The 18,789-nt window shown below is 37.6% G+C and overlaps 1 protein-coding gene across 1 annotated transcript; it reads right to left on the bottom strand.

Moving 5' to 3' along the window:
* Positions 1 to 1,182: 1,182 nt before the first annotated feature.
* On the bottom strand, positions 1,183 to 18,214 carry kbtbd2 (kelch repeat and BTB (POZ) domain containing 2). The gene is made up of 4 exons (XM_067369764.1): positions 17,787 to 18,214; positions 13,599 to 13,986; positions 7,775 to 7,940; positions 1,183 to 7,068 (listed from the first exon to the last, which is right to left on the bottom strand). The coding sequence occupies exons 2-4, from the start codon at positions 13,769 to 13,771 to the stop codon at positions 5,509 to 5,511; spliced, it is 1,899 nt and encodes a 632-aa protein (XP_067225865.1). The 5' UTR covers positions 13,772 to 13,986; positions 17,787 to 18,214; the 3' UTR covers positions 1,183 to 5,508.
* Between the last annotated feature and the right edge of the window lie 575 nt (positions 18,215 to 18,789).

Below are 18,789 nucleotides of genomic sequence, written 5' to 3'. Positions count from 1 at the left end.
ATATGTTACTTGGTTCACTTATAATGATACATTTTTTTGCACAAAAAAAAAATCTTTCAATAAAAGTTTCAGCTTAGGCAAATGAAAGCCAGTAGGCGGGGCCTCTGGTCAGGGCTGCATTAAGACTGTCAGAGGCCCCTGGGCTTTACCTCTTGAGGGGCCCTTCATGCACCAGAACTACATTCACTCAATCTTCTTAATAATATTAAAAATATTTATTGGGTAGGGTTAGGGCCTGGGGAAGGTGTAGGCAGGGTTTTTATTCTCCCAATAAGGCAGCATCCATTTAATAACTTTAATAAATAGAATCTATGATATTGCATTCTGTTAATGTACAAAAATACTGAGGTGCAAATAGTATCTGCCAATATAAAGTATAGATAGCATCTAATTACTATATGCTTAGTGTAAACAGCATATATTTCTATTTGCACTTAGTCTAAATAGCTGCTGCCAAAATATTTTTGGACAAAAATATATTACACTGATTTAAAACAAAGTTATATTTCAGGTGTTCAGCCACGATCAAAGTGTACGCCACTGATAAGCAGCATTGTAAATGCAGTATTACAGTATACATAGCAGTTATACGCGTAGTTCTCTTCTCGTGCGTCCTCCTCACTGGATGAGGCAATATCACTTTCGTTTCGCTTTCAGATCTCTCTTTTATAGATGCCATCATTGCTTTTACCTTTCTAGATGTATTTACCGAAATCAAAACAGTCCATAAACTATCCTCACGAAAACTTCAGTCAAGCCAGCTTGCGCATCAACCTGAGAGATCAGCCTTCAAATTTCTCGGTTTCTGAATGGGCGGTTTGGCTTGAGTGACAACGCTAAAGTTCGGGCATGATTTATATACCATCGACCTGTCCTAAACGTTAGCACGCTTTGCTCGATGGTTTGGAGATCGCGCATTTCCGTTGATTGTTTACGAACGAAAGCTCATAGAAACGTGAAAATGAAAATTTGAAAGAAAATATTTGAAAATGAGAAAATATTCTTTCTCATTTGAAAGAAAATATCCTAAGGTAAAATATGATATAGTGTGACTGACTGAAGCAGCCCTTATCAAAAGTACGGGGGTCGATTTCTGTCTTTTTAAAACTGCGGGGGTCCTGACCCCCTGTCCCCCGTGCCAACGTAATTATCGTGTAAAAAAATCCCTTATTTTGGGGATGGATTCCGGGAAATCTCCCTTATTTTCAGTGATCAATGTTGACAGCTATGTTGGTTTGTAGCACTGATCCGCGATTTGCAGAAGCAGCAATAGCATCGAGCGATTTCTGCAGGTTGTGCAAAAAAACATGAAAGTGATCGGTATTTACACCCACTCGAGCAATTTGTTTGCTAACTAAAGAAGTCATTCAGCATCGTCGAGAGTTTAAAAGGCGACTCTGATACTGTTCTGGTTCAGTGTAAATGAACGCGGACTGTCATGACAACCAAAAAGAATTCCAATCAGCTCAGGCGGCGCAAGATTCAAGAAGCAGGGAGACGAAATATATAGAGCAAATAATAAAGATATTGTCTACCATCAAGGGGCTTTGAAGTAAAAGAGTCCTGTACTCACGTCGTGAAGCAAACCACCAAAATAACAGCAGATAATCATTGTGTGTCATTAATCACTGTTTGTAATCTTCTTATGAAGAGACTGTTGGATCAACGCTCTGCTACATTTCTCTCAGATAAGGTAAATGTTTAACCTAAAAGGCGTCACTGTGATTGTGCATTGTTATTTTGGAGTGACGGGTAACGTTAGATCAGATAGAGTTTGAAAGCTGCTTGCCGTCGCTTCTCTATCGTCATCGTGTTATACCCGCCAATAGCGAGCAAGGTGGATAAGCCAGTCTGTGATTGGTTCCCGCAAAAGTGTAACAGCTCAGCAGAAATTAATGCACGGGTTTCCAGACTGAGTTGCCGAGCGAAATTAGCCTGACGTGGTCATACTCAATTCTAGTCAGAATATGAGTCTGATACTGCTCCATTGGGCTTTGATTATGGGGGCGTATTTCAACCGATCCAGGAAAGACCTCAATTGGATAGACCTACAACCAATCAGAGCTACAGAGTAAGTGACGTATGTTGAGCGACGCATAGTTGTCAACAGAACTCTTCTTAGCGACCATCGGGGCCAGCTGATTAATCAAACTTTTGCCGAATCCCGTAGGAAGGACGGCAAAGACATCTTTCCCATCGACAAATGCCTTGATCGCGGTCCTCTGTTCCTCTTTTAAAATAAATGCGCTGTCGATATCTTCTATAACGGACGCGACGGCGGAATCTACACATCTCAGTTCTTCAACAGCCATCATTGTTGTAAACTAATTGACCTTTTGCAAAGACTCGTCCCCCTTTGTCCGACAAGCCGTGGCGCTGTCACGCCACACAGAGTGGAAAATACATCGCGGAGCAAAGAAGAAACTGACAACACATCGACAGACGAGACAGAGGTTACTTATGATATTAAACAAAGTCCCAGCTTTCAAACTGTGTAGTTATTAAAAATTCAAACAATAAAAACCGTTTTGTGGCTCTTTAATGTGTTGTGACCATGATCGTGACAGATTGCTGTAGCGTCTCAGCTCAAGAGGCTCGTGAACCGATCATCTCTTCCTACTAGTCCATTTATAGCATCAAATAAACATGAATGAATATGAGAATGTTGTTTCAAACGCGGAAAGACGTCAATATGCACAATTTTTCAAGTTTAACTCCACCGATGTTAATCTTCTAACTCCTGACTGCTTTGTTGGACAAAATGGCGGATGCGGCGTTCTGATTGGTTAGATCGCTTGTCAATCAAACTCCCCAAGCGCTCTTTGATGACGTGGGTGGTTACGTAACCGCAGATAGCCTGTCCATCATCGATTAAAGCCCGCCCTGGCAATTTGATTGGCTCGGCCTTCTGGGAGCCGAGCATAATTACTCCACAATGGATCGAGTCCAGACCGAACTTCCCGTCCAAAAAATGTTGTGGGCGGGGTTCGGGCTGGCACCCAGGCTAGAGCGAAATCAAATCGCCGGCAGATCAGGCTGGGTTTACCCAGACTACATGAGTGTGACTCCTAAATTAAATGTTGTACAACAAATACATTTCACTAGAAAATAAGTCGTCAGTGATCAAATTTGCGTACACATCAAATTTGCGAATAGCAAATGTAAAATAACCTTAATCTAATAAATGGAAGAAATTTTGCATTTTGTGCAAGGTACATATGCAGAATGACATTGTGTAGGATTTTAAACAAGGCCACACACTCATGTTATGCAAGTTTTTTTTTACTCAGTTTGACCATTTAAGTGTCATTATTGATGTGCTCATTATGTTTCTTTTATGATTTATTTTAGTAAATGTTTGAACTTTAAATGTTGCAAAGACGGTCTTATAATCAAATACTTGTTATAATAAAAAAACACTTTTTAAGACAATTATAAATGTATGATACTCGACAGATTTTAAAAAAAATGCTTTTACTAAGTATGATGTATTGATGTAATTAACTTTAGTATATAGATGTGATTTTTTCTTTGAAGTGATGCACTGCAGTAAATGGACTTAGTGTAGGCTATTTTGAGTTTTCCCTGAACTGAAGCCTTCAGAAAGTGTCCAAACCTTAGTCTTTTTATCAGAAAATATGGAGATAAAAAATTACTTAAAGTAATTAAAATTACTTATTTTTCTGCCATTGGTCAACAATTTGTTCTTTGGTCTTGCCACATAATCTTGAGAAAAAAACTTCAGAGAAACACCACTCCTTGACGATCCTTGATGTTCAGAAAGTCTGATTGAATACTGAGTTTGAATACAGTAAATATGCAAACAAGAGATGAGAGTTATTTATTTTTCAAACATTTGCAAAACATGTTAAATAGCATCCAACTGCATTCCAGTAAAATTTGAGGCACAGAGCTGAATGAGATCTCTCTACATTATTTTATCATACGAATAGGTTAGGTGATGTATTTGCTATCAATGTGATTAATCAACTGAAAAATGTGTTTGTAAGGTTTACGGAGGCGGCCAATGTGTGCGTTCATATCGGTCAAGCAACTGTGCATGTACAATCTCTTAATGCAGCCATCAAGTTTTAGAACAAGAGACTTCATAAATACTAAATAAATAGGTAATTATATATTGCCTATTTTAAAACTGCCAAAAGCTCAGCCACACCAGGAGGAAATTGTCAGCCGTCAAAGTCTGGGCCCAATATAATATAATTATTCAGAAAATCTGCTCATGCAAACTTCTTTTGTCATCTGTCGGCAAGAAATTCTACCCAGTGAACACAAATGCTTTAAGGTACACAAGCTTGAATTAACACATTTTCACATTCAGGAAGAAAAAAAAAATTGCAAATTGGTATGTTTTTCTTTAAATTCAACTCATGGTGAAGCAAAAGTTTTGTGAAGATCTCTTGATGAGCAAATTACATCTATCAATCAAAGCACACAAATCTGATTCTTAACTCAGATTTGAGGACAAACATCTCCTTGACGTCTGTTACCGGCACAACAATGAAAGAAAACAGTGAACAAAAACCAAACATTGAAACCTGCTTCAGCATACTACTGTAGCATAGTGATTATAGCTTACAAAATTAAAGAAATGATGTTAAGAATACTGATGTTTCTTTTTAAAATAATGTATTACTATTATTGAAAACAATGCTGTCAGAAAACAGCCGTCCATGTGAACCAGATGTTTTGGGCCCATCTTCACCTGAATGTCACAAGCAACAGGAATAGGCAATAATATTCTTTTATAACAAGTTATTAAAAATATCAGTATGAAATAATTAAAAACCAAAATGTGGGGGTGTGTGGGTGTGGGTATTTTTTTATTATTATTTAATGAGGCTGGAAAAGCACCCTGAGGTTTTGCTAGTGTGTTTCTGGTTGTGAATGTTAATTACCCTTCTAAGGGTTCAAAAGAGAAGGAAGACCACAGAGAACATGTGAACTATGAGGATACAGATGCAGACCAACGACGACAACAACAATGTCAAGCAAGTCACCAAACCAGTGGCAAACCAAAACATCAAATAACATTCGGTACGAAAATATCTCACCAATCCCTTGACCCTGCTGTACCCTGCTGACATTTAGGAGAAAGGTGAGCAATTCATTTCTGGAAGATGAACCAGACAAAACGAACAGTGAGAAATTTAATAAGTCGGGGTGTTCAGTTGCCATTTTCCACCAAAGAAAGTTTAATCGCATTATCATCCATTTACACCATCAAATTGTTAAAACAGAATGCCAAACTTGTAGAAAATGAAATATTTATGTTACAGAAATGAAATATTCATGTTGTCAAACTCCATGAGAAAGATCAAAACTACACGTCTAAGCCGGATCAAAATTTGAATTAAACGTTTCCAATTCCAATTAAATATTTGATCTCCATGAGCATGTTAGGCATTAAGGGAAGACCGTCCATCAGCTCAATTACCTTTCAGAACAGTGGATAAATTACAGGTTAAGTTTCAAAGATGATGCCATTAACTATACATGAGGCAGTGACACCATGTCCTCATCTATCTCAAACTCCTCAGCTCCATCAGGGGAGAAGAGGTAAGTGGGTGGCTTCCAGGGTGATTCGTCAAGGCAGGACGGGTATAATTTACCCACAGCACAGCGGAAATCTTTGCCGAGGTCCCAGAGCACACGCTCTGACACAGGCTGCCGCAAGGACCAGCAATCGAGCTCCAGGTCGTATTGATATAGAGCATACTTTGCCCGTTCGTTTAAGTGCGTCTCACGTATAAAGATGCACAGCGTATTCAGTAGCACCATGGCGCGCACACAGGGGTCAGAGTATCGCTTGGCTGGGATGTTGGCAGCCAGGCGCCATTCGTTTTTGTTGACATCGTATATCTCTACCGTAACAGAGGAGCCATCAATAGTGCTTGTTGGCAGGCGCAAACCCGAGTTGCCCACCACATGTAGACCACCGATATAGAAGAGGAGATCTCCTAATGCAGCTGCGGAAGCAAAGCAGCGACTAGTCTGCCGCATGGCCATTTCCACCCAGGTGTCGGCACGAGGGAAGTAGCAGTACATGAGGTCATGTGTCATGACATAAATGCAGTCCCGAGCAGTTACCGCTGTGCTCCAACTCCACGCGCAGGGAAGAGGGCTGGTCAAGCTCCATTCATCCCGCTCGCAATCGTATCGCTCCACTGTGCGTTTATTCAACTCGCCACCCACGTTATCACCGCCTATAGCGTAGATGAAACCCTGACAATACACCAGTGATGGTTTAGTGCGAGCGTAAAGCATGGGCGTTTTCGCCACCCATGCATTCTGCTGGGCATCCAGCCAGTAGAAGCTGTCCACTGAACAATAGGCAGCCTGCAGCTTGCAGCTTTTGCTGCCGTGGGTTGCTAGTGCACTCTTCAGTTGTATCTGTCCACCAGCAATGTAGACATCATTGTCTGGGGTGACCAATGTCCCAACCTTCTGCAAGTCTCCAGGCAGGCTACACAGTTTATAGACCTTCTCCGCTTGAGGACTATAACAGACTATAACAGTGTGACGTGGACCTATCACAACTGGGTGGCTTTCAGCTGGTGGTTCAGCCTCTACAAAAATCAGCATTTCTTCCTTGGTCATGCCCAGTCTGGGCTTGAAAAACTTTGGCATAGACTTATACAGGCCTTGGACTACCACTGATTTGTCATTCGGTGGAAGACCTTTGAACCAGGCACGTTGGGTCACCTCAGAAAGCGCATCAATTCGAATCTGGCTGAGGACAGAGGAGAGATACTGAGAACGTGCTTCCATGTTGTATTCCAGCCACAGCATGGCCGCCTCACGTACCGTTTCCTCTTTCTCCACGTTGAGATTATCGCTGCTCAGGAGGTCCAGCAGGAGCTCATGCGAGAGCTGCAAGAAAGCTTCCTGTCTGTAGACGACAGAAAACTTGTGCTCCACCATGCGCTTAGCACTTTGCTTCAACTCTGTGCAACTGAACAGGTCGCCAATGCTTAGCATGCGGACACAGTTTTCAGCTGTGATTTTCTTGACCAAGTATTCTCGACACTGCAGTAACACATCTTCCACCTGAGAGGAAATCAATGAAATGCAGAAATAAGCAGACATAAAAATTAAATAACTGTATTGTAGATATTAAGATTCTCTAACCGACCCACTTCTAAAAAGGTAGTTTGTTTTGGTAACACTTTATAAAGGTTCATTAGTTGACAGTTAACTACATTAGTTAACATTAACAAAGTATAATAAATGCTGTAGAAGTGCAGTTCATTATTAGTTCATGTTAATTTCAGTATTTACTAATACATTAAAATCAAGAGCTGTGTTTGTGTTTGTTAACATTAGTTAATGCACTGTGAAGTTACATGAACAATCTATGAACAGCTGTATTTTTATTAACCAACGTTAACAAAGATTAACAAATACAGTAACAAATTTACAGTAAAAAAAAAGCCCCTTGTGGCCAATTTTTTTGTAAACGTCATGCACATCCCAAATTTCACGATGATCAGCCATTCACCTTATTGGCTGATAATCATTTGTGGACATTTTACAGATGAGACCTCTAAAAATGCCAGACTGTGCTACTTAAAGTTTGCAACAATGGCATGTTGTGACGGTGGTGTGTGACAGATAGGCTTTTTGAGTGAAGAAAGTTGAAAACTTGTCAAAACAAGTCAGTGTGAGGATTGTGCATGTATATTTATGTATATGTGAGAGGAATGGTTGACTTCATGCGTTAACCTGTGGAAGTGTATGTGCATGTATTTCTAACCTGAAGAAAACAGGCCGTCTCGTAGAGGGGTTCCACGGTGGTGTCGTTGATGACCAAGTTGCCGGTGTAAGCATAGGTTATGATGGTCTGCAGCGTGATGGGGTCAACATTTCTAAGATGAACATGGGTCTGTTTGCTCTCACTGAGCCCGCTCATGAACATGGCCCTAGAGGAAGAAAATAAATAAATAAATAACTACTTTTAATACGGTAAAAAAAAAAAAAAAAAAAAAAAATCACAAAACCTAAATATTAGGCTACTAAACAAAACAACAAGCAATTTACTACAAGTCTGCTTATGTGAATAAAAAATTTTAAAGAGAAAAAAAATTATTTTATGGTAGTATGCCAGTCCCGGACCTACTTAAAGAAAAACATTCTTGTGATGACTATCACTTGTCACTAGAGGAAAAGATAGAAACATTACTAATGCAGGGCTCGACAATAAGGACTGCCGATGGCCCGGGACCAGCATGAAAGACGCGAAAGAGAAATCACAACTCTCTGTGTGTATTCATGCAAAGAAAACGGCTTGTGAGTACTGAGTTGAGTACTGAGTTGAGCTCTCTTTCGAGCCTTCTTGCGCTTGAACGTAAATACACACAACAAAGTGTGTCAAAATGCTGGCTAATATGCCATCTGATATTCCTGCTGCCATCTGTGTTTTTAATGTTAATCAAACAACAAAAGACAGAGAAAATCTGCTCAACTGTTCTTGACTGAATCACTTTTATAGGTTTAACAAGGATTAATCTATTAATAAACATACCATGTGATTAGAATCACTTGCCTGACCAGGCCAGTTGAAAAAAAATCCTTAGTATTGAGCCCTGCTGATGTGTTGAAATTAAAGCGAACATACAATTTTTTTTTTTAATGTTTTAACTACACCATGAAATTTTTGTTTCTTAAAACAATCATGTGGTATGTTTATTAATATATTTATCATTGATAAGATTGTTTACAGATGGGCAAGAGTACCCAAGTACTTTTTGGGCAGTATTCCAGAAAGCAGGTTATGCAACATACCAAAGTAGGTTTACAGATATGTAAATGGAATAGGTTGAAGGTGAATACACATCTACAGAGATGTGCTTCCCAACCCTTTAAGCACAGCTTGGCAACAGAATCACCATTGACTAGTAAATTTTTAATCTTTGTAAAATGGCACCGCTTTTTAAATATCTGAACGTACACTTAACATCAGTCATTCAATCAAGCATTATATTATGATTTTATGATAATCAAGCACTATTTAATGATAGAACTTTAGTAATTGGAACTAAAACTTGGTAACCATGTATTATTATTATTATTAATAATAATATATTAATGCATAAATAATTCATATTTGTCATTTTAACTGAACTTAGGACTGGTGGTGATGCTTAAGATGTTGTTGGTCATTCAGTGTTTCTGTAAAAAAAAAAAAAATTATAATAATAATAGTAATTATTATTAAAAGCTACTACTACTACTACTACTACTACTACTACTACCACTACCACCACCACCACCACCACCACCAATATACAGTGCACTAAAGATTGATGAGCTGCTGGGTTCATGAATGGTAATTACATTGTCAGTGTTCGCTCGACTCAAATTGCTGAAATCAAAACAGGAAAGGCAATAGATGAGTGCCAGCCAATGAGATTGTGCATTAGTTCCACCCACTACCAGAGGAACTGGCATCTCTTCTGTGTGCTCTTAATGGCTGAATAATTCCAAATGAACTCCATTTTTTTGACAAGAAAATACAACAAATAATATTGTTTACATGTAGCACATCGATTCTGCATGGTATGCAAGACACTGTCTCTTTCCATGCACACGAACGCCCTCTCGTGTCAAAACTTGAATGTGATAAGCTTGTAATCACAACTTCAGAAGAGGGAATTATCAAATTTCCTATAGCACGTAAGGGTAGCATAAGTCGCATATGCGAGTGTTTTATTTGCATATGTGAATGTTTTACATGAATTGTAGAAGGCTGCTTCCCCATTAAAAACACATTTAAACTTTACATTAAATAGTTTCAAGTTACGTATTGCCTAGCAACAACCTACACATTCCAGCATCACTCCCGATAATTTATTAAAGAGACTACATTCTCAAACTTTTAGCAGAAAAGCAAGCATACTGTATGCATGATTTGGCATTGCAACAATACGAATAATAAATAGCCATTGCATATGCGAATGCCACTCCTAAAACGTTGCAGCATGTACATGGCCACAGACTTTTTTTTTTTTCTTTTTTTTTTTTTTCAACTTTTCTTTAACCTTTTAGGGCTGTCAAGCGATTAAAATTTTTCATCTAATTACACAATGTGTCGTTTAATCAATCAAATTAATTGCATATTGCACATCAAATTTGGAATTAAGTTAAATTCAACAGATTCAACTATTCATGAACTCTTCATTTAATTGATTTTTTAATTATGGAAACATGAAATGTAATGAAATGATACTGTAAATAAGAAAACTAACAGTAGGTTGTGGTAAATGTCTAAATGAATAAGTCATTGAGTCATTCATTCACTAGATTTCATTCAAATGGCTGATTAATTTTGGAATTAAGTAAATGGCTCTCTTTAAGAATTGCCAGTAAATCATTGTTTCACCCAACTGATTTTCTCAAAATGCGGATTCATTTAGAAATTAAGCACTGCTGTAGTTGTGCGGCAGTTCTGCTCTGGTTTCATTGGTAATATTTTTGTTGGCAAATTTGAGCAAAAGCAGACAATATTGTGTCTAAAATATAACAATAATTTATTTATTGAACTGTTGCATAAAATCAATATCACATTTGCAGTCATGTGATACTGCTTAACTATATCATGACGCAAAAAAAAAAAAAACACAACTCAGGGCCATTTTGCTTTAATTTTAGGGACATTCTAACTGCATTCTATAGGCTACATCACACAGTGAGTGTTTGTCATCAATCAACTGTATGAAATGTAAGATGAACTGCGTAGGTCTGGGGTGGGGCAGGCGAGTTAACTGCATTAATAATTTGAATGCGTTACTTTTCCCCATAACTAATTAAATTGACTCCTGGATTCAGTGTTTTGTTGTAAATGTAGATGTTCACTGTGAACATATATATATATATATATATATATATATATATATATATATAAAATATATTATATTATATTATTATAATATTGTTAAAATAACTCAAATTTGCCGGATAGCTGAACCCCTCAAGCACTTCCACAGAGATGTCTCTAAGCCTCTCTTGCATTGTTGTGGTGCTTAGGTTCATTAATCTGTTTGAAGGGGAACATTTAGCCCAGTTGGAAGTCCTGAACACTCTGGACCAGGTTCCTTCTACCCTGATCAGTTTTCACAGTCCCACACTTCCCACACGGAATGATGCTCCCAACACAACCCAGTCATATTTATTTATATTAGGGGGGTGCAGTAAAGCCACTACCTGTAGCACTAGCAAAATTATATCAGATAAAATTTAATGTGGATGTTGGATGTTTTTTCAAAACTACATGAAAAGCTCATTTTTAACTGTATTGTTCCCTTAATAGTTTAAGTTTACATACTGCAAATATGCCTTGTGTAATTCATAAAATAATTACTACAACATTTCTGTAAATATCTTCTAATTAAAACAGTAATAATCTACTAAATGTTAACTAAAAGGAAAAAGTTCTTTACTAAAGTATGTTTGTCTGATTTCCAGAGGAACTGTGGATTGCTCTCCCTCTTTATCTATATTGCTTCAGTAAGTCAGTAATGTCACATAATGTTATATTTACCTCATTGTTAGTCAGCAAAAATAAATAAATAAATAAATAAATAACTTAGAGGGGAGCTTTTTGTTGAATACATGAACTAGAGATTTTTTTCCCTTGAAGAAATTTGTCATGTATTGTACCTGATAGGTATATATATATATATATATATATATATATATATCAAATTGAAATCGAATCAAAAGTTTGTAAATCGAAACATGAAATTTGTGTCAATGCCCAGCCCTAGACATTAGTAGAGTTTTGGTCGATCGGATCACAAGTAGACGAGGGAAACACATTCCCGTTTATACTTGGTGTTTTAATCCATCACTTTTGCCCACTTTCAACCACTTCTGTCCTGATTTCTTTGAGGGGAGGGTCCATGGCGGGTAAATATATAGGCTTTTTCAGTTCTTTCGATCTAATGGACAAAATAAGTTTATGCAATTTACATATGATTTCACCAAAGACGAAGAGAAAAAAAAAAAAAAAAAAAAAAAAAAAACACATGGAGAGCAGCACCTTCCGTTTCTGCTCTGACAGCCGCATAACCAAGCCGAACACAGTGTGCGTGTGTTAGAAATCAGGAATGGTGAGAGAACATTAAACTTGGTATGTTTTTTGTCTTCAAACCAAATTTCAGTCAACAAAGTTTAAATCCCGTCTGGCTAGCAAGCTTCCCATAAGGTTTACGCATTAGGTCAATAGGCATTCAACCACATGAGCGTTCACACTACAAAAGCAATCCGGTTGAATGCATTTTCGACTACCTCCGGCAGTGGTCGAAAGTGGACAAGCTCAAAACATTTTAGACAGAGTTTACACCTGTATTTAGCGTCATCCACTTGTGATCCGATAGGCCAAATATCATGTCATGCATCTTAATACCAGGTGTAAACATGGCCTAAGAAAAATTTAACTTGATGCAGTAGGTGAAGCCACTGTGGGTCTTTTTTCATATATAATTACTTTAATATATAATTACTATTGTATTTTGCGTTCAGAGGTGAATGTCTGTTTGGGAACGCAGCTTGTACAAGTTCTGCGAGGTCATTATATCGAACCACTTTGATGACAGACTTTGGCTCAGGCATTTCAGAATGATCAAAACAACATTTCAGATGCTCTGCAACGAGATTGGTCCGCTGGTTAGTTTACTTATGCCATCCTATCATGCAAAGTCACATGACTTTTTGATGCATATCGAGGAATTTTTTCAGTGAAAGTATTTCCATCATAGTTTATGCACACTTCTTATCGGATAAAAAAAAATGTATCTTGGTCTTTCCATTCAGAGATTTTTTTTTGGCGATATCCCAAAATATGCTCAAAAATAGGTGAATGGAAACATAGCTAGTGACATAACTGCAGCAACAGAGAGGACAAAATCTCATACTTTGTCAAAATAAATGTGCATTACATCTTAAGAGTGCAGATGCAAACTAATACCCTGCCACTTGTTCTATTTGATGTGTTCTTTGTCCTTGATTTTATTACTCATTTTTCATTTGATCTTTTTATAAAGTGTCTACTTATAAACATTTGAAGGCTACATGCTGTTTAAATGTTTTCATTACTTATAATTATCAACATCATAAATGTCATTTAAATCAATATTTTTATTTTCAAATTTTGGATTAAATGGTAAAATAGTTCCAACAGTTTTTGCTATGGTACCGAAATTGGTACCGAGATCAATGAAACTGTACTTCCATTGGACTGACTACTGGAATTTTGGTATTGTGACAGCACTAGTCTTGAGGCTTGGGAGCACTAATTAGCAAAAACATTGTTTTCTTTGTTTTTGTATTTAGAGCAACAGGGACCTATGATTTATGTGATGCAGATAACTCAAAATTGTGGAATAATATAATTAAAAATGGTACCTGTAAAAAGCAGAATTTTTAAGCATTTCACATTTTTGTAACACTTTTATACTTAGACAAATTACTTATACAAATATACTTATACTTACACAAATACTAAAGCCTACTTTTTATAAAATTGTTGATAGAACAATCAGTTAAATGGTCATGTATTCACAAACACCTGCTCTACCCACCTGAAGTAAGCACTGCAGGTGGCCAGCACCATCTTATGGCAGGGAAACTCATTCTCCTCCACTAGTAGAGTGATGTCAGTCAACAACTTCTGCTCGTAGAAAAACTTCAGCTGTTCCAGAACAGAAACAGCATAATCTGTGTTGACTGGCCGACGCTCTCCAACCTCCGACATGTTCGTATCCCATGAGTTTTCAACCAGCTTTCTGATGTCAAAGAGTAAAGGTTCCTTTCTACAAATGCCTGTTCCCAGAATACTTTGAAATTAAGGTTATTCCTCTACCATGCGGAGTCACAACTTTCACAGCACTCCCCGGTGTTCAGCTGTCTTGCAGGATGTTAGGATTGAGAGATGAGCAAGCGTGAGGTAGAGGGAGATCATCAGAGCACCTGCATTGTGAACAAAATGGGTGCATTAGACAGATAAATTAAAAAAAAAAAAAAAAAAAGTGCTTTAATATTTGATATTTTATTATATTATATTGATTTTGTTTAATTTTATGTATGTATATGTGTGTGTGTGTGTGTGTAATATATATTATATTATTTCAAGCTTTGGCAGTATTGTAATATTTACAGTCATGCCAATAAAGCAATTTTGAATTTTGAAAAAAAGGAAAACCTGACAATCCGCTAAAAAATATAATAAAAGTATTATATTTTATAGAACAAAAGTAAAATTACTGTACTAACACTTATGGCTGTATACATTTATTTGCTTTCAAACATTAAAACAGCTTTTATTTTGGTCAAAAAATGCAGGAAGTCTTTAAAGCATCGCTTTCTGTGACAACAGAAGCTAAAACAACATGTACTCTGTCTGTCCCTGCAAGTTGAATGTGGACAGGACAGGAGGAGAGTTCAGCTGGAAACGCATGATCGACAAACTTTAAAGGCATAGCACGCAGGTTTCGTTGCTAGAGGCCGCTTGTTCAAAATAATAAAAAAAGGCCTAGCTTGATGACGCCGTGAATGAGCATGGGAATGATCATGGGAGTTGTTGTCTTCACCCCCACAGCCGATCCGACGGGACTCAAGGCAGAAATCATGTTTATGGATTAGCTAATGTACAGATTAGCACACTGAAATAAGCTAGATATTAGAATATCATTAATAAAAGCTGGATAACTTGTGTTGCTAAATGGCATGCAGTTAATTTTAAAGTATATTGTATGGTGGAGAAAATACTGTATTACTATTACTACAAAAAAAGTTCTTTCTGATTATGCACTGTTAGCCACTTGACAAAAAAAAAAAAAAAAAAAAAAAAAAAAAGTGTTGTCTCTGATGCAGGATACAATCATGTTACTCACCGTAAATAAAGAAAACAAGTGATTTAAAGGTACAATATGTAAAATTTTTGCAGTAAAATATCCAAAAACCACTAGGCTAGTGTTATATATTTTGTCCAGCTGATTACAAACAATATCTCTAATGTTTTCAACTACTTGTAAATCATGAGAAAATTCCCATTCTAAACAGTGACACAGGGCAGTGCAGTCGCCTGTCAATTACGTCAGTTACCTTTGTTACCGCCTTTACCGACGTAGAAACCACATGACAACAGTGCCGTGGACAAATTCGGAAGTAGTGTCTAGCGTCCAGCAAACCACTAGTTGCTTCAAGCAGTTCCTTATTTACTTCTTGCACGTTTTATGGTGGATTGTGTTACTTATTTATGGAACATAATTACTGTTTACCATCTGCCGCTGGTTCTGTCGACAAGGACAGCTCCCATAAACTCATGACCGGAAAAGCGGAAGCGGAAGCGGCGCCGGCGACTGTGTCATAATAAAAGTCCCGCTGCTCGTGAGACGTGTGTTGATCAATCGCTCCAGCTCCTCGTTCAGCTCCCGCAACACTCGCTCCTGCTCAGCTTCTTACTACAGTAACGTTAATAATCGCATCCACGAACACGACTTCTTCCAGACTCCAATCACTATTCTTTTGCATCGTCCGTTGAGATGGAGACCACATGTCCCAAGTTTCCGCTCTAAAACTTGGCGTCATCAAACTACGCCTTTCCATGGTTTTTACGGAAGTAGGACTGTAAATCAGGGGTAATGCGGACATGAAGTTATTGACTGGCAACGCAATAGAGTACCTCAGAGATGACGTGTTTTTGTAGGCCAACCCAGAAATTAGCTGCGCACGGGTTCCCTCGATTAAAAAGCCTATGCATTTTTCCCATAGACTTTTGGAAAAATCGCAAAAAAATAATCTCTGTGTTTAACAAAGGGTTATGACACTTAAACGTTTTGACTATCAAGATAATCTTTACAATTTAACACAAATACATTTTGAAGCCTAAATTAAGTCGTCAGATATAAAAAGCTAACAGTAGGCTATAAACGGACTACAGCACACCAAGGTCACGAATCAACATCACCACCACCAAGCTTCCTCGAACTGTATTTAAAAAACAACTTTATTTAAAAACATGCTCGCTGATTATGATCTGTGTTGTGTGTGAACACTTATTAACTTTTTCATGAAAAATACTGTCCAAATGTCCTGTTTGTCATGATGACGTCTAAAGTCCCAACCAAAGGAAGTAGTCCCTTTTAGCAACCGCCATTTTTAAGTCACAATAAAGATTTTTTTAAAATAATTTTAAAAAAATAAATAAATCACAAGCGGGTTATAACTGGTGTTTTATGTCATAGATCAAAACGTTAAAATATTTAGATGGTTTGTTAACCACAGACTTTATTTCAGGCGATTTAGCAAAAACCCATCCAAAAAAAACCTTTAGGGCGATGGAACCGGAAGTCCTAAAATGCTAACTCCGTTAGGGTTTTGCATACAAAAACACATCTCTGAGGTACTCTATGACACGGGCCGTTAACACTTGTTAAAGGGTTAGTTCACCCAAAAATGAAAATAATGTCACCTTCGTTAATCTTCGGAACACAAATTAAGATATTTTTGTTGAAATCCGATGGCTCCGTGAGGCCTGCATAGGGAGCAATGACATTTCCTCTCTCAAGATTCATAAAGGTACTAAAAACATATTTAAATCAGTTCATGTGAGTACAGGGATTCAATATTAATATTATAAAGCGACAAGAATATTTTTGGTGTGCCAAAAAACAAAACACTGCTTCAGGAAGCTTTGGAGCAGGCCTCACAGAGTCATCATATTTCAACTAAAATATCTTAAATTTGTGTTCCAAAGATTAACAAAAAGCTTACGGGTGTGGAACGGCATGAGGGTAAGTAATAAATGACAGAATATTCATTTTTGGGTGAGCTAACCCTTTAAAATAGCCTAGCGAATTTCTCTGGATTCAAATATTGTTGAGAAAACTCTGAATAATCCAAGTACACAACTGAACAAAACATAACACTGTGCTAGTGGTTTTTGGATATTTTAATGCAAAAATCATACATATTGTGCCTTTAAACCATTGATTTCAAACTATGGATGCGCTATAAGTTACCCAGTTTGCCGCATATTCATGTCATTTTCACTGTGTGCTGTATGTAAAATTAGTGTTACCTTGTCTTTACCTGTGAGGGGGGCTATTTGTGGATATTACTGTAATATTAATTACTGAAATTGTATTAGTGACTTCCAGCTTAGGGTATGGTCACGGTCACTCAGGTATAGTTTAACCAAACATGCATCAAACGTGAATAACTAAAATGACGTTGTCATCGTAGTTATCGACGTCCTCTCAGTATGTGAAGGAATTAAGAAAATGCGAGATACAGTCTATGAAATCAATACATCAGCATCGACTGCCATTCTTATGAGGTTTGTAAATTGGCGGGACATGAGCCTTTTCCGGTGAAAGCTCATTAGTTAAGAATCAGATCAGTAATGTCACTACATGAACTCATTACACCCACAATTTTCAGCCTCCCCTCAATATATATATTTAAGCAGCTCAGAAACAACTATATACACGTAAAGTACAGTTAAATTTTATATTAGCTTTAAAACAGTTAAAGATTATATTAGCTTAATTTCTTCTTAAGTGAAGAACGTGTTTTGCTCCTGCATCATCATGCTGATATCCCATTATAGTGTTCAAACCATACTACAGCATCTTACTGTGGTACGCAAACATGAGGAGTTTTAGCTTCAGTAATCATTTGATCACATCTGGAGCAGAGCATGGACGCTGTTATCCGCATCATAACAACACTACGCTGTTAAACAGGCCTGTTAGAGGTCACCTTACCTCCGATGTGCTGCTTGGAATTCCGGCTGCTGCGCGTTTCTTTCGGATCCACAACACACAAAGACGAAGTTTTTTCACAGACAGCAGGATTCTAGAAATGGTAGGTCCTTCCAGGATCGAAACCCGATGCTTTACTTGCCTACATCAAACACCTTGACGCCCTGATCATGATTTCAAGCGCATATTACACACTGATCATTGCTTTAGCAATATGCTGCTAAATATATCTGTATTAGCACATCTAGCTACAAACAGCAATACTTTACTGAAATTAACCAGATGGATATTAATGTATCGAAGGCAGCTCAAGCACTTAAAACATTTACACTCGGTATGCAATGATGAAATGACTTGTTCAGGCCTTTAGACACCGCGTGAGCTACGGAAGCCTAATTTAAGAAGTTGCTTCGATCAGGAAAGCTAGCTGCATGCTAGCAGCCCGAGAATTAAACCGGTGGAATAGAAACCAGCGACAAACGTGTCACCGAAGGGGGCGGGGAAAACTTCTTCAGCCTGGCCCACACAACGTTGTCTATATCGATGGCATCTTACAGTTTGACCGATATGCTATCCTCAGTTTACACATTGGCTATTTAATCTAATTTTAAATCTAATATATTAGGCTTACCATTCACGTGCATGTTACCTTTGACTTGCTAAATAGAGTAGCATCACCCTGTTTCCTCACAGCAACCCAGATTGGCTTTTGGATTATTGAAGAAAATAAGATCTGCCACTAACAAACGTTTATGATACTTACACGTTTTGTACATCATGATAATCTTCACAAATTAACACAACTTTTATTAATTTTGAAGTCAAAAGCTGAAAGCTATAAACAAACTACACTAGGTCTCATGACTTCAGTGTCACCATCACTTAGTTTCTGACAACTCTTTATTTAAATATATATATGCTATGGGAAATGCGAGTGTGACTGCTAAGTGATTTACAACACCTTAATGTGACATAACAAATGCCTTCATCCCTGATTTTGGGATCA

This window comes from Chanodichthys erythropterus, chromosome 19 (genome assembly GCF_024489055.1).
Source record: "Chanodichthys erythropterus isolate Z2021 chromosome 19, ASM2448905v1, whole genome shotgun sequence".
In the NCBI taxonomy this organism is placed as follows: domain Eukaryota; kingdom Metazoa; phylum Chordata; class Actinopteri; order Cypriniformes; family Xenocyprididae; genus Chanodichthys; species Chanodichthys erythropterus.
Note: the sequence above shows the minus strand (reverse complement) of the source record. Positions and strands in the feature narration are given on the sequence as shown.

What these genes read in the sequence shown, in the direction of transcription:
- kbtbd2 (XM_067369764.1), bottom strand. Translation starts at nt 13,771, where the DNA reads ATGTCGGAGGTTGGAGAGCGTCGGCCAGTCAACACAGATTATGCTGTT. An exon ending in ACCTGCAGTGCTTACTTCAG is followed by an intron (nt 7,941 to 13,598) that starts GTGGGTAGAGCA and finishes TTCTTCCTCTAG; the next exon opens with GGCCATGTTCATGAGCGGGC. An exon ending in AGACGGCCTGTTTTCTTCAG is followed by an intron (nt 7,069 to 7,774) that starts GTTAGAAATACA and finishes ATTTCCTCTCAG; the next exon opens with GTGGAAGATGTGTTACTGCA.